The following is a 17,290-nucleotide window of genomic DNA, read 5'->3' on the forward strand; positions in this document are numbered from 1 at the left end:
TAAGGTAGGGAGTCATAGTAAGGATACGCCATTGTCAACTGATTTATCAAAAGTTCAAAACATTTTTTATACAGTGTGTCGTACCTAATCACATTAAATTAAATACTGGTCTGTAATATACTGGTCAATATATGTATGTTAAAAAAACGAATTTTTCAAACAAAGTTAATGTAATAAAAATGTGCGAGAATTAGAACACCATATAAGAGCCAGAACAAACAACGGAAATTTTCCCATGAAAACTGAAAGCTGTCAACTGGTCAAAACATTCGATACTCCTAACTTTATCTCTGCTGTGTTTCAAGGGCGTTTGGTCTCCTGACCTTTCAACCTCAATGATAAGACTGTTGCTAACATGGTGGATGTTAGTAATACTACACACAAGTTAATTTACCAGTTTTTATACGATACAGTTGGATTTAAAATTACATCTACATTGATGATTTATGAACATTCTACATTCTATTCGCCTATGTCACGCGGAAGGGACAAGGATAGTCGTCATAGTAAACATTGTTTATCGTGCCAAGACCTAAGCAATGGTACTATTATTAACACTTTTGGACAGGTCCTTTAAATAAGTATTGCATAATTTAAAGGCCAACTTGCGGAACTCACGTTTAGCCACATCCTACTAATATTATAAATGTGAAAGTTTGTGACAATGTTTGGATGTATGTTTGTTATTCTTTCACGCAAAAACGGCTAGACCGATTTGGTTGAAATTTGGTATGTAGATAAGTGAGACACTGGATTAGAACATAGGCTTTTTATTAACACACCACGCGGGCGAAGCCGCTGGCGGAAGCTAGTTTTAAACATATTCTCTTGTAATAGTTTTCAAGCTACCTGCTAAAGTTTGTAAGAATGTCACTCAACACGCATAAGGCCGATACACGACACTCAGTACTGTCAGCACCAGTAATAGCTCGTTGATGCACATGCGACTTTAAAAATCACGTTTTTATGATAATTTCAGACGACTTAGGGCAAACATCATGCACACCTGGAAAATCGTTTAAAAGGGACCCTTCTTGCGGCAGGATATTTTGCACTTGCTACTCTAAGGGATTTGTTTGTTCGGATAATCAGTGTCCGCCAGAAATGGAAAGTAAGTGTACTAACCACGGAGTACGGAGTAAGGAAAGATTAGCGAAGGTGCCAGAAGGCGGATCGGTCAGAGAACTTCCTGTAGGCCAAATATATGGTGGGCATGACTAAAAGTAAACTGCGACTAAACTAAGTAGCCGTTTCGGTTTTTGGAAATATCTGTTAAAGATTTCTGGTATTACAAGAACAGAGACAGTAAAGTTCCACGTCCCCTGCATACCCGCATTTTGGCACACTACTTTCTTAGAAGATTTTCCGATATGGCACCTCTGGTCGTCATTTTGTTCTCCATGGTACTAAAACATGTATTCCATAATTTTAAAACCTACTTACCATACTTTATTATATATACCATACAACAACACATGGAATAACAACTCAAACCGAAATATTAATAGATTTGCATGTGAACTATACTTCGGCCGTTCAGAGAATGCGTTCCTGACACCTATCAGTTAGTCACGACTAGTGATGGGCACAACATAACACTGAGTTCGTTACCGTTCCTTCAAAATGAACCGCCGCATTATTTTAAGATTATTTTCGTTTTAAATTGGCGGAATCATTTGTTTTATATTTTAGTTATTTAAGTGGAAACCAAAAAAAGGTAATATTCATATAATAAAATTGTTTTATTTATTCTTTGTTACAAGTACATTGAATTGAATGTGCGAACAGAATATTAATCAGACTCCGATTTGCTTGAGGAGGTGGTGTCTTCATCATCATCTTCGCCTACATGTATAATTATATTATTATCAATAACAGAATCAATCCTGATATCTCGGTCTAACAAAAGCCGGGTAATCAAATAAAAACAGATCGAAAACACTTGAAAAACGTGGTCTATGCGCACGAAACGACAACGGACGACTGTTTTAGCGTCACAAAATGGCGGCCCATAACGCCATTTGGGGTTACCATTTTTAATCTAAGTATAAAAATGCGGTTTGGTCATAGTTTTATTTTTATATTTCATAAACGTTATAATTAAGTCTTATAGTCCATTATTTTCCAATTCTTAAAAAGAAAATCAAAACGTATTATTTTATATTATAACTGTATAAGAACAGATTACGATACTTGCCTGTTATTTTTAGCACAGCACTACAAAATATAAACCGCTGACATAACCTTGTAATAGCGCAGTATAGATTTAGAAAAATATTGTTTACCAAGTTATTTGACACTCAGTTTGGCACAAAATTATAACATTCATTGATTATTGATATAATAATGTTGTTTTAATGCTCCTCAATTGTTAAAACGGTAAACAACCAGCAAAAATATTTTTATCGTAACTGCAACGCCATTGCAAAGTTACGTCGTCAGTTCAATCGCGACGTGTCAGGAACGCATTCTCTGAATGGCCGAACTATAAACATAGTCTGTTTAGTCAACATTTTACATCCAAATCTATTCATATTTCGGTTTTAGTTGGCCTGATGGCTTGAAAAATTCTTGAATTCAATAGAAGTTTTTAGTCTGATACCGGCCAAATAACTGATCATTGTTATGTGTATACTACCATTCATTTCCATTCTGATAAAATGAGCCCGAACTGTCGACCAACTAAAAGTTTGCAGTTACTCTTTAAAAAAGCTGGGGGAAGTTTTACAAATCAGTTCTTGCATTTAGAATAGAAAATAAACAGTTGAATGACTACTCTCATTTCTGAAATCTACTCAATAATAATCTTTCTAACATTTCTGTAGAATTAAGAAGGTTACGTACGAGTGACAGTTCTTCCTCTGAACTTGAGGATAAGTGCAGACTGGGCGACACATATCGGCAAGACGCGTGTAACTATTGCTATTGTGATAAAAACAGGGAACGTGTCTGTACGAACCACAAGTGCCCCTATCCTAAATGTAAGTACGAATGTTATTTTTAAAATACTAAATACTTACAGCCAGTTTCTTCATCAAAAGTAAAAGCCAAAGTAATGTCATAAAGTAAAAGTAACGGTCAGATTCAGTACGGCAGACAAGACTACGTGGAGTCGGTTTTGCAGCGATTCGTTTTCGTCACTAACTTTAATTTTTAATACAATGTTTTTTAATTGAAGGTTATAAATGGCAATATACTAAAAACGAGGCCGAGTTAGTAAATTAGATGACAATGTATAAATAAGAAGGACAAGTCACAATAATTGATGATCTTTACTTGAAGCTTTCCATAGAATATTTAGTTGGCGTTCTAAAAAAGACGAATTAGTTTATTAGAGGCTATGTCATTTCCCCGTTGCTTAGTTTTATTAAAATTAGAAGTTTAATCATGTGTCCAATAAATAATTTTGCGGCTACACTTATAATTTCCCAAAAAAAACCAGTATCGACAGCAATTAAATGGTTACCAATGGGTTAATTATGATAGACCTTTGATGGTTCCAAAACAAGCCTGAAATCAATGGGGTATAGGAGTTATATCATCTTATCACAAAAATAGGTTATGTTGAATAAGAATAATTTAAGAATAATTTATTGCACCGACCTAACCTACTTGGATAGGTTACCCAGCTATGTGCAACCTTCTGAACTGGCAAAGGTTAATTTAAAAAAAACGACTTAGCCAGTTTAGCAGACATACTCCTGAGTGTTAAGTTTTTACCATATGCACAACTACTAATTAACAGAAAACAGTATCTAACGTTAAACAAAATTCTTAATCGAAAAAACGTTATAAAAAGAGAACCCCATGGTTTTTAGATGATATGAAATATTTTTTTTAATCCACACATTCTACTGAATCCAATCATACATACGAAGTTTCTGTCGACTCTGAGTGTTTTTTTAACCATCTTCTTTGCTGTTCAGTCGATTAATTGTACCTACCTAAAACCTTAACTCAAGTCTGACAGATACTATGCTGAAAAGCCCGTCAATATCGATTCAGCCAAACGCCAGATAATTGCGCACCAACGTACATACATATATGCAGCTCAAACTGAAAATTTTCTTTTTTGACATCGGTCAAAAAGAAAGAGAAATAAAAATTTGAACAGTAAAGAATGTAGGTATACTTAATCGGTGTATGGGTGTGTTTATGAAGGTATCTGCTGATAAAATTAACACACGAACAGCTTATGCCAAATACCTTTGCCGTTCTTACTTTCTTTCCTATAACTGAGTGAGCGCTCTATGCATGCCGAGCTCAGCCTTTTCCCAAATATGATGGAGTCGGCTTCCAGTCTAACGGGATGAAGCTGAGTCACAGTGTTTTACGAGGAGCGACTGCCTATCTGACCTCCTCTGCCCTGGTACCCTTATTGGTTTCTGACGTAACGACTGTCAAAGAAGATCAATGACAGCCGGGACCTACAGTTTATCGTGAACTACGAAACACAGTCATAAGTATCCAAGATATTTATTTATTTAAATCAGGCATCAAGGCCCATAGCAAACACTATACATAAATATTATAACATTAAAAATCATATACTAATACATATTTTATATAAACAACTTAAAAACTAATATATACTTAGAAAGTTACATTGGTACTTGCCTGGCCTGGAATCGAACCCACATACATACTCAAGAGGTTGGTTCTTTACCCACTAAGCCACCACGATTTGCTTCTTAACGTGCCACAATTAGCATAATTAATTGTTATTAATAAAATATTTTTTTAGCTACTCAGTCGCAGTATACACGTAAGTTTGCATCATTATTTTACTTAGAATATATATATTCCTTATAATATAAAGTAGGTTAGTTCTCAAGAAATTAAAAGACGACGTAGATACTAGTTTCCTATTTGAACTTCCAATATGAAGGATCCGAAAGATTAACTCAATCTGTGCCTTACAGGAGTTACAGGCTTCGGAAAACTACTAAACGAATTTGAAAAATTACCACTATTCCCGAGTAACATAGGCTTTTCCCCGGTACGGGCTGTAGTTCCCACGGGCCGCGGGTGAAAACGCGGGAAGACGGCTAGTAATTAAAAGATTTACTTAATTTAACTTTAAAAGTATTGTTGTTAATTTCAGCTTCCACCGTGGAAGAAAAATGCACAATAGGAGTAAGATTTAGAAAGGATAAATGTAATTACTGCTATTGCAATTATGAGCTGAAATTAATTTGTTCACGCAATACTTGTTACCGTACCAAAGGTAAGTTTAGTGTCTCTCACTGGGCTATTCCAATTATATTGGGACCAGCTTCCAGTCTGGATGCAAACCTATACTCCTAGATTCGACATTGTTAGACTTTCTGGTTTCTGACTACCCGATATAATTCTAAAGAGGACCCACAAATATTTACTAATACTGCATTACCATTTACCCACTAATATCTTCCAGAAAACTGACGAACCGCACCACGCTTCTCTTAACCTTATGATCGTTGTACGTAATTTATTTCATATCTTTTTGCGATTTCAAAATTTAAACATTGAACTTTTTATTTCAGGTCTTTTACGAAACTCTTTGCCCACCGACTGCATAGTAGGACACAAGTACGATATAGACTATTGCAACCAATGCCAATGCACTTCCACGAAACGATGGAAATGCACTCAAAATATATGCCCTTCGATTTACGATCGTACGTGTTTTAATGCTCTCATAAGTACTTCATTGAGCTCAAACATTACTCATCAAATACCACGGAGGAAGCAAAGATAGCGGAGATGCCATAAGGAAGGTAGATCGGGCGCCTTCTTGTAGCTCAAGCAATGCATGTAGCATTTACTAAAACTAACAAGGCATTCAAGGCTCCTTCGAAGATCCCAAAGATGTATTGGTTGGTGGAAAATAAAATATTATAAATAAAATAATTTGCTATTAACGTTCCTCGTTCCTCGAAACCCGATTTTGCGTTATGGCATCTCCGCTAGTCATTTGGTTCTCCATGTCATATTTTATACCCTTTGCTTGTTCCAAAGTTTTGAGTCATATATTTTTCAGATCTCCTACTACGGTCAGAAAGAAAGTCTTGCATTGATGGTAGCAAGCGTAACAAGGATTGCAATCATTGCATCTGTCACAAAGGAGTCGAATTATGTACACAAATCCGTTGCTGGCACGACCATCCAAGTATGTATAAGAACACGTTTATTTAATTTGCACAGATAGGAACTCACTTGGTATATTGATAATACGTCCAAGGCCGTCCGATTTCGGCCACGGAGGCTGTTTCTCATATAAGAAGATCAGCCAGCTGCGCAGGACATATTATAGTAAAGAGGGTATAGAATTATGACTTTGAAAATATTTTTTTTATCAAATTTAACATTAGTTTATAAGAAGTTCTTCTCAGGAAAAGCCATTAATTTTATTTTTATTAATAAAATTAGGAAAAGAGCTGATGTTGGTCCTTTTTTCTTTTATAACATTACTGGTTAAGTTCTACATAAGTATGTATAACCTAAGTTTTTTATAGGTCGTAGCTATATACACTTCACGGAGCCCGAATGCGAGCACGGGGAGTCTTTACCAGCCCCCGATGCTTGCAATTTGTGCATTTGTATGAACAACCATATTCTGTGCACCGAATACCCCTGCCTTGAACGAAAAGGTATGTTCAATCAATCAAAAAACTTTATATTCAGGCTGCATTAGCCCAAAGATATATACCTTAAAGACTAACCTCCCCACTCAGAGACATTTAATGATTACTTAAGTCACTCCTTAGTGACGGAATGTCATACAAATCCTTCACTAAGGAATGGCTTAACTATTAAATGTCTCTGAGTGGAGAGGTAAGATACTTACATATGTTATGAAGATGGATTCTTACCAAGGAGCTAAACGGCTAGTATTTATATAAAACTAGCCGTTTTCCCGCGGTTTTACCCGCGTCCCGTGGTAACTACTGCCCGCACCGGGATAAAATATATCCTATGTTACTCGTGGATAATGTAGCTTTCGAATGGTGAAAGAATTTTTAAAAACGGTCCAGAAGTTTTTGAGCCTATTCATTACAACCAAACAAACAAAGTTTTCCTCTTTACAATATTGGTATAGATCATTCATAGACGTAAATAATATCAATAAAAAATGTTTACATTCATTTGTTAATCTTACCTCCCCACTCAGAGACATTTAATGATTACTTAAGTCAATCCTTAGTGACGGAATGTCATACAAATCCTTCACTAAGGAATGGCTTAAATAACCATTAAATGTCTCTGAGTGGGGAGGTTAGTAAAAATATATTTTTTCAGTTACAGGAAGGTCTGGTCAATGTACCGAGGGTGACAGGTATTACTTGGAGGACCGTTGCAACTTCTGTGTGTGCCAAGAAGGCAAAGAATTCTGTACCGCAAGAGCTTGCCTGGTCGATGTTGGTGGTAAGTACTGCACTACATACCCCCTCCACCGACCCTAGGTGGAGGGTAGTCCATGAGGATTTTCCCCCTGATAAAAAAAAATAAAACCGGCCAAGTGCGAGTCGGACTTGCGCAGCGAGGGTTCCGTACAAATCCTGTATAGATAAAAAGTGAGTTTCGCGCCAACCGTTAAGTTTAGAACAATCTTAGTTATGGTAATTTCGTGAGAGTCAAAATAGTTAATATTTTTTATTTTATAATATAACTAAAATAGTAGGCCAGTACCTTGTAAAAGTTATTTTGTTAAAGTTATTTATATACAACATTTTATAGTCATCATTCAGAAATTTGATTGAAAATATCTAATTATGTCTTAAAGGTCATTGGGCATATCTGACCCGCTTTGTAAAAAGTGGCGGACATGAATCAAAGTAGTTTTAAATCGTGGAGAATGGTATGACGTTTCTTTGAATATAATATTTTATTAAAATTCCATGGAGACGAATGTCCAGGATCGTTTGAAAAATATAAAAGACAAGCAGTTTCAGAGGATTGTACAGGTTGCAATGCTAGTTTTTATTGTTAAAGAATTTTCATAAAGAAGGAAGATGCCAATTCGGATGACCAGGATCTGATGAGGATCTGGAAACCCTGAGAAATCGAGGGCAACTCTTGAATATTGTAGGCACGCATCGAGTCATAACCAGACATGTGAGTGTATTTTTGAGGGTACTGGTAAACAGTGAAGGTTTGGAGCTGATTTGATTATGGAGACTACAGAGAGTCAAGGGAACTCCCGAACGGTATGTTGCAACTACCACGTGTTTGGGCTTATTTTATTCGTATTGGCGAAGACTTTCCGCAAAGATAGGTTTGACTGCCATTGTGGGATCGACAGCTAAGATCAGATATAGTTATGGGAACTCCTTTACAATTTATAACGTAACCTTGTGTTGGAGCTTATTTTATTTTAGGTGATGAGAATTCACTACTAACTTGGGTTAAAGCAGACCGCCTGACGACTTGTAGCTGTCGAATTGTAACAACGACCTCTAGAGAGTAGGATTCGGGGCTGCTGGCTTTACGTTTCTAGAGCCTTGACAAAAGTGTAATTCTGTCCCTTACTTTGTTTTATAAAGTCGGCATTATTTTATTTTGTAGCATTTTACAAACAAATCCAACTTCAAACATATAAAAAAGCAACAAGAAAACAAAAGCAAGAAAGAAATTAAAAAGATGTTAGGTGCATCGGTCTAGAAGTCGGTGTCTAGAGGATGCATCTATATTTATTTAACCACCGAGATCTAGACCGATGCATATAAACAGTTTTCTTGTTGTTTTTAGAAGTTTTTTTTTTTTTTGTAAAAAGTTTTTATTTTTAACTTTTGTGAAAAGTTCTCGTCAATACGAATAATATAAACACGACGTAACTAAAAACATACCGTTAAGGAGTTCTCTCGACTTTCTCACGTCTCCATCATCAGGTAAGCTCTAAACCTTCACTGTTTGATAGTATCACCAGACATACATCTGAGAATCAAGTTTAAATCCTATGCATGCCTACAATTTCTGATAATTGCCCTCGATTTCTCAGGATTTCCATCATCAGATCCTGACCTGATGACAATGGAAATAAACGGCGAGTATACTCTTTCACTACAAAAAAATGATTTCTCAAATCCGTCAAACGTGGTCGTTTAAATTCCCCATTGAAATGAGGAAAATATTTGATGTTTACACCTGATTTTCTCTAGATTCCCATGGTTCACATTGATGCGACTAATGCCATAGTAAATCAGAGCCTTTATCATTATACTGTGCTATATTTCGTTCGTATCCGCCGTGGGTATGGTTTCCATACTAAGGTGCCCAATGACCTTTGAATGATTTAAAATTTTTCACAGTTTAGAGGCCATTATATTTAAGAAGTGTTTGATATGAATTTCACTTTTTATTCAAAACTTTAATATCTCTACGCGTTCATGTGAAAAAGGGTAAGTAGTAAGTTAATAATTATTAAAAAAATATTTTATGTCATGTAAGCAAAAATAATATTATTTTAATATTTTATGTAACTTCAAATTTATCATTTTCGTAATTTTTCCTTTATCTGTACTATATGATGATGATGATGTCCTCCTAGCCGATTATCGGCTACGGCGGCTGTTCTCAACTACGCAGGACATATTATAGTGCACGAGCATTTGCGCAGACACAGGTGCACTCACTATTCCTTAACTCTCATAGCCCGATGGGACGGTAATCCGACACGACCGGAGAGAGATCAGGCGCAGGACCGACATTTACGTGCTCTCCGATGCACGGGTGTATCAATCACCAGCTTCCAGGCTCCGGGCTGCTTTGTGAAAGTCTTCTAAAACCCACAAGGCGATTTCGGCCCGACTCGGGAATCGAACCCGAGACCTCATGCTTAGCAGCCGCACTTGCGACAGCTAGACCAACGAGGCAGTAAACTGTACTATATAACGTTGCTTCGTGCCGAATTTCAAGATTCTGAGTTCACGGGAAGTACCTTGTAGGTTTTGATTCCCTAGCGTGTGACGGAAATTCGTCTAAGGTGTCGGTAAAACTGCTGTATCTTTTGATCGCGTTAACTTAAAAGTTTGATTTTTTCATTGCTTAAAGGGACAATAGACCTAGGTATTTTGTATAAATTTCAATTTGGTACCTTTATTCGTTCGTGAGAAATAAGGTAGAAAGTTTCATTTTATTAAAATATTTTTATTATATTATATAACAAAAAAAAAGTGATTTTCGCAATTTTTCCTATATTTACATTATATGACAATGCTTCATGCCAAATTTCAAGATTCTGAGTTTACGGGAAGTACCCTGTAGGTTTTGATTCCTTTGCGAGTGTCGAAAATTTGTTGAAAATATCGATATAATCGGTTGTATCTTTTGATTGGCTTGGCTTAGAAGTTTGATATTTTCACAGCTTAAAGGGACATAAGACCCGAGTAGTTCATGTGAATTTCGGCTTGATACGTTCACGCGTTCTTAAGATAAAGGGTCTTGACAGACAGACAGACAGACAGACAGACAGACAGACAGACAGACAGACGGACAACAAAGTGATCCTATAAGGGTTCCGTTTTTTGCTTTCGAGGTACGGAACCCTAAAAAGTAGCATCAGGGCCTCGGTTCTGCAAATTTTACTTAAGCGACATACGATTGATATCCAACTGAGATCCAATCGTGATTGAAGTGTATGTGTCATTCCTCATTTTGTCTTTTAAATAAACGTTTTTATACTTTTTGACGTGACAACGTCTTATAAATCGATGGAGCCGGCTGCACGCACGAAAAAACATGACTCATGCGGCGTTACCTCGCTCTGAGGCGTTCCGTTTAAGGCTTGTAGTGCAAGCGAGAGCACGCAACGAGCGACAAAGAGGCACGATCGGCCTCCGCGTTCGGCAGCGTTCGACATCTGACGATCAATTTCTTATGACGTTGTCACGTTCGACTATCGTCAGTAAACCGACTTTACAGACAACCGTTTTTTTTGTGATTCAATAATTAATCATATTGTCTGAAAATGCTTTACGATTACGATATGATTGTAAAACAGACTACCCTATATAAATAGTCCCCAGGCTGGCGAACAAATTTTTTTTTGATACATTTACATTTAAGACTTTGTGAGTGCCTTCCTTACGATGAGTCCGACAAACTTTTCGAATGCGCAAATTTTGGTGCCGCTGCGTTTTTTAATGCTTGACTCCTGAAATTGTCGATATGACGTCACTATGGCTCTTCGTACATACACGTTTCATCTTTTGAGAATCGTTTAATAAAGTTAACTAGAGAATGGTGGTCAACTTGTCCGATAAAGATCGTGCTGCGTTTGGAGTGTCCACCATCCTGAAAATGTCGATATGACGTCACTATGACTCTTCGTACATACCTGTTTCATTTTTTGAAATACTAACAATTCGCCGAAGTTTTTTTAATATGAAATGTTGCATTTAAAAACGTCTTTTGAATGATGTATAACTCATTACTAGAGATGGGATTTATTTAATTGAAAACATCTATCAATAATTATAATTTTAAATAAGCTCTAGCTTCTAAACTACTAACAATTTGTCGGAAGTATGTTTACACGAAATGTTTCATTTGGAAAGGTTTTTCAAATAATATATAATTTGTTACTAAAGAAGTAATGGATTAGCTTGACAGAACCTACCGATAATATATTCTTAGAAAAGCTCTAGCTTTTAAAGTACTAACAATTTGTCGGAGTTATGCTAATACAACCCTGCGCTTAAAAAGATCTTTTGATTGAAATATGGCTCATAACTTCAAGTGAGATGTTATTCCTTAACACAATGTAAAGTATCAATAATATGCCTTAGGTCAGTTATGTCTTCCAAAATACTAAGAATCGGTAAGTGGTATGTTAAGACGGAATATAGCGCTTAAAAAGATCTTTCGATTGACATATGGTTCATACCTAGAGGTGGGACATTATTCCCTAACATAGTAAAACCTATCGATAATACGCCTTATTTGGGCTATATCTTCTAAAACACTAAGAATTGATAAGTGGTATGTTGAGACAAAATGTTGCACTTAAAAAGACCTTTTGATTGATATATAGTCCATTAATAGATGTGGGATATTATTCCTTAACATAATATAAACTATCAACAATACGTCTTAGTCAGGCTACTTTTTCTAAAATAGTAATTAAAATTGGTAAGTAGTATGCCAATTTAATATACTTAAATAATGCACGTGAATATTTAAGTCAGAAATTGACAAAAAGAATAAACTTCTTCCAATTGTAATATTTTTTTCTGATTTTCTTGTCGAACTGACTATTTGCCCCACTACATTTGTCGGACAAGTCGATATTTGCAATAAGAATAGTACTATCTATCATTGTTGTATTTGACCGACATGTATGTATGGGGAGACACAGTGACGTCATATCGACATGTTTCGGATGGTGGACACTCCAAACGCAGCATGATCTTTATCGGACAAGTTGACCACAATTTTCTAGTTAACTTTATTAAACAAACCTCAAAAAATGAAACGTGTATGTACGAAGAGTCGTAGTGACGTCATACTGACATTTTCAGGATGGTGGACACTCCAAACGCAGCACGATCTTTATCGGACAAGTTGACCACCATTCACTAGTTAACTTTATTAAACGAATCTCAAAAAATGAAACGTGTATGTACGAAGAGCCATAGTGACGTCATATCGACAATTTCAGGAGTCAAGCATTAAAAAACGCAGCGGCACCAAAATTTGCGCATTCGAAAAGTTTGTCGGACTCATCGTAAGGAAGACACTCACAAAGTCTTAAATGTATATGTATCAAAAAAAAAATTGTTCGCCGGCCTGGGGACTAAAAGCAATTGACAGACCAATTGCAAACCTATCAAATGTCAATGGAATACGATTGGTTTTATATGTAATTACTAGCAGAATGCCCCCTTAGGTTAAAACTGCAATTGAGATTCAATTGTTATCCAATTGTCACATTATTAACTTAGCATTATTGAATTTAGAATAGTTCAAACGACACAAATATGTGACATGCCTCGTTCACAACTGGAAATCTGTGCTTGAAATTCGCTGTTTTCTAAAATTAAATTATAAAAACTTCTTTATCAATTTGTTTTTTAACTGTTGGGAATCTACTGTCTTTAGTTAAGGCGACGAATCGGTAAACAATAATTCCATAACCGGCACGCGCACCTAAGGGGCCAAGAGGGGACGGAGCGTCTGAGCGGGGCAAGGATTACAATACGCGCGCTAGCTTATAACTAAAAGTCGTAAGCGACAAAATGGTTTTTGTAATTTTATTATTTAGAAATGATAATTTGAAAAAAAATCCTTCTACAATTTTAAAGAGTACGCATATACTCAACTACGAAAAAAGTTAAGAGGCTTAAATCGGTCCCGTTTGCCCATAATATGTGAATCTCTTTTTAAAAAGAGGTATGTTTGATATATTTTTCTCTGTTATAAAAGTTACCTTATCATGGTTTAAAGTCTAACAAAATATGGTTTTTATCATGAACTTTCAGGTAACCAAGTTGTATTTTGATCCGTTTTGTATTTACTGAGAAAAATTGAGATCATTGGCGCCAAAATTTCCAATTCGTCCTCTTAACATAGTAAATATTTTAGCCAAGTACGAGAAGAGGTGGATAAAGGTGGTTTTATTTTCATTAACTTAATTTATGGAATTCCAAGAGCGAAAAAAATCGAAACTTCGGTCTTGAAAAAAATATTACATTAACAATAATATTTCTGTGAATCTATCTGAACGATAACAAGACCGCCAAAATAAAATGTCCTAAAAAGCAGTTGGTATTGTAATTGGTACTTTTGTCCGCAGAGACATCTCCAAAGGATAAATGTAAGGAAGGAGAAATGACTAAATCTAGTGATGGCTGCAATATGTGTGTCTGTACTGAAGGAATACTTAGTTGCACAGACTTTCAATGTTCTAAATCAAGACTAAGAAGTAAGTGAATCTAACACCATCTATTAAAAAAAAAAAAAGTCTGAAGCCACCAATCCGCTTTGAACAAGCATGGTGATTAGTACTCAATCCTTCTCTGTTTGAGAGGAGGCCTGTGCCCAGCAATGGGACGATAACAAGGCTAATGATGAATGCACTTTCACAAGAACTTCTGGACCGATTAGAAAAATGCTTTCAGTATTAGATAAACTATTGAGTAAGGCTGCAGGCTATTTTTTACCAGCGTGTAGTTTCCACAGGACGCGGGTGAAACCGCTGATAGAAGCTAGTGTTAAATTTTTCAATGTGATCATTTGAAAACTAGCGAAATCTTGCTTCAGGAGATTCACCATTAATGTAATCATCAAAATTTCTTTTCAGAAGACCCTTTAGATACTGGTGGATTCAAACCCTTTTCTTACTTAAAATCTAAAGAAAAGGCAAAGTGCGTAGAAGGGAAAATGTATGTAAATGAAGAAGATGATCCTCATTGCCCTGATACCTGCTTTTGTGACAATGGCGAACTACTTTGCACTAATAGGAAATGTGATTGGGGACATGGAAAAGGTACATTAATATTTATTTGCTAGTCCCAAAACCAAATAGGTAACCAGACACGTCTGCTGTTTTCATCATCTCCTATAGGTGTTAAAGGCCACTGACGATTGTGAAGCTGATCAGTTTGAATTCGCTAGAAATCACTGGGCCCATTTGATAAAATATTTAATGGGAGGTTTAGAGACCATGTATCAGTGAAGGCTACCGATCCTTGTGCGGAAAGTGTATCCTTCGGGGCGCAAATAATATATTTGGAGTTTTCGCAGCACAATTTCAAGAACCACCACCAAAATCGTCATTATCTCCAAACAATATGACAAGTGACTTCGTGTCTTGCGTGGATTATGAAGAAATGCCTGCTGACGATGCTTGTTCTGTATGCATGTGCCTGAATAACCGGAGGGTCTGCACTAAGGTGCATTGTACTGAAAGCGAACCAAATGTAGTTTCATCCCGATTGGCTGATGTTGACAACCGTAAGAAATTGTCCTCTTGTGCTTTAGCATTGTGAAGTGTATATACCATACCAATTTTGTGACTAGAGTTTGAAGCAACAGTATTTTTGATGCTCTATACCTACTACGTTATGGGAAATTTTACGGCACCTACACCTGGCACTCATGGGACTGTTTTCCATAGAAAAAAATTTGGTGGTCGGTATCAAGTATCGACAAATACTATTGCTTAAAACTAGGTATAGGTACTGAAAGACACACTATACAGAGATACTATAACAAATGCCAATCGTCAGTGGCCTAAACAAAAAACAGATCAATTTAATTCGCTAGTCTCAGGAACCACTGGCCACATTAGAAAAAATATTTCAGTTCAGGAAGGCTACTTGTTTTTGAGCAGGAAATTATTCCTTCGGGGCGCGAATAATATAATATAATAATAATAAAGCATTTCAAGTAACTAGGACTCATATCAGGTTAGTAACAATATTAACTTAAGACTATGTTAGTAAACTACAATTTGGTTAAATTAAAAAAAAAAAAACACTCACTACGAATCGCCGCTACAAGATTCCAGCCGAAATCCTGGAGCAACGATTCACTATGCAGCAGTCCAACCTATCAGCCACCATGCCCAGGATACCATTGGAGCTGGCCCGCACCCTGCGCACCAGGGATGCACACTTTTTCCGCATAGTAGTATAAAAGCAGTCTACGTGCATTTCAGCGAACATCCCTGATGCACTATATATATTATAAATATATATATTCTTATATTATTTATAGACTTTTAAAGTTTATTTTTCCACCACATTTTTATAATTGTAGTCTCTAAACAAAAAATCCCCTAAACTTAAGGGGATTTACAAGACTATGGTCAGACCCGCTGTCCTGTATGGATTATATGAGTGACGAATGAGAGACGATTACATGCGGCAGAGATGAATATGTGGTGTTACGCGAATGGATAGACTGAGGAATGAATATAAAAGAGGAAGCTTGGAAGTGGCACCGATAACATGTGGAAACCAGCTGTCATAGTATGGGCATGTGATGCGGAGGAATGAGAGTCATGTTGTGAGGAAGGTGACCAGTATGAACGTGGACGGATATAGTGTAAGAGGACGACCAAAGAAACGATGGAAGGATTGTGTCGAAACCGATATGGTAAGAAAGAATGTTACTTGAGAGATGACGGCATATAAGAAGAGTATGGAAGGAGAAAACATGCTGCGCCGACCCCAAATAAAATTGGGATAAGGGCAGGAGGATTATAATAATGAGTCTCTAAACAAAAAGAACAAAAATAAGGAAAGCTGACCCCACCACCATGTGGGATACATAGCAGGAAAGAGAAAGTCCCTAAACAAAATCTAAATGTAACATGTAATGTCAAAGTTTGACCTTTACTAACAATTGCACAATAGTGGCAAAATCAAAAAAATACATATTAAAGAAAACCTATTTCTTTACGCATATTTGTAGTTATCCCGACATCAAAAGCGTCGTTCGGGGCATCTTGTGTGGATTATGAAGAAATGCCTTCTAGCTTTGCTTGTACTTCATGCATATGCCTCCATAGCCGGAAAGTCTGCACTAAGACGCGTTGTCCTGAAAGTCACACACCCCAATTGGCTGTCGATGAAAACAGTAAGAAATTATTTGTCCTCATCTGCCTTAGTATTGTGAAGTGCATAGAATCTACCTTGTTTTTCTTCCTGCCTTCCCAAGTCAATTGGGGTCGGCGCACTTAAATTTAATTTCTCTCTATCGACGTCATACTTACATACATTCACTCCCTTCTTATTAATGTCCCTTTTCAACAATCAATCCATCTTTTCCTCGGTCTATCTCTGCCTCTCCTTCCACGTTCTTATTTAACACACTATTTGCAGCATACATTTCACACCGTCACACAGGTACATCTACCATTTCAATTTTATATAGAAGTAGAGAGTAACTGTTTTCCTATGATAAATTTCAAAGTAACTCCATCTGCCTATTACCCACTCTTTCACACTAAAACTACTGAACCCATACAAAAATGTTAGCTATATTATGCTTGATCTCTTTTAATATCAATATGCAAACCTGGCTTCGAATTCGATTTTCTGACCATATTTTATGACACTAAAGCTATTTTTGCACGTTTTAGAGGCTAATCAAAATCGGAATGCAAAGAATAAAGAAATTTTCTGTGAGCCCTTCACATTCTACAGTCCTGACAACAATCGATACTGCAGGAATTGTTTCTGTTTGCATAATGGCTTAGCGCTGTGCTTACTGAACTTGTGCAAATATTCAAAAGGTAAGTGATTTTATTTTTATTATTACTTAAGGAATACGTGGAATATGCGAAGAAGCTAACCCAAGCAAA

The 17,290-nt window shown here is 36.4% G+C and overlaps 1 protein-coding gene across 1 annotated transcript in view; it reads left to right on the forward strand.

Moving 5' to 3' along the window:
* LOC124636029 overlaps positions 1-17,290 on the forward strand; it is a 38,883-nt gene that overhangs the window by 18,389 nt on the left and 3,204 nt on the right. The window contains exons 3-10 of the mRNA XM_047171986.1: positions 6,023-6,151; positions 6,488-6,632; positions 7,282-7,404; positions 13,775-13,903; positions 14,282-14,467; positions 14,725-14,934; positions 16,399-16,563; positions 17,069-17,221. Of these exons, the coding sequence (XP_047027942.1) occupies positions 6,023-6,151; positions 6,488-6,632; positions 7,282-7,404; positions 13,775-13,903; positions 14,282-14,467; positions 14,725-14,934; positions 16,399-16,563; positions 17,069-17,221 (1,240 nt within the window). The remainder of the gene's footprint in view (positions 1-6,022; positions 6,152-6,487; positions 6,633-7,281; positions 7,405-13,774; positions 13,904-14,281; positions 14,468-14,724; positions 14,935-16,398; positions 16,564-17,068; positions 17,222-17,290) is intronic.

This window comes from Helicoverpa zea, chromosome 13 (assembly GCF_022581195.2).
Source record: "Helicoverpa zea isolate HzStark_Cry1AcR chromosome 13, ilHelZeax1.1, whole genome shotgun sequence".
NCBI lineage: Eukaryota > Metazoa > Arthropoda > Insecta > Lepidoptera > Noctuidae > Helicoverpa > Helicoverpa zea.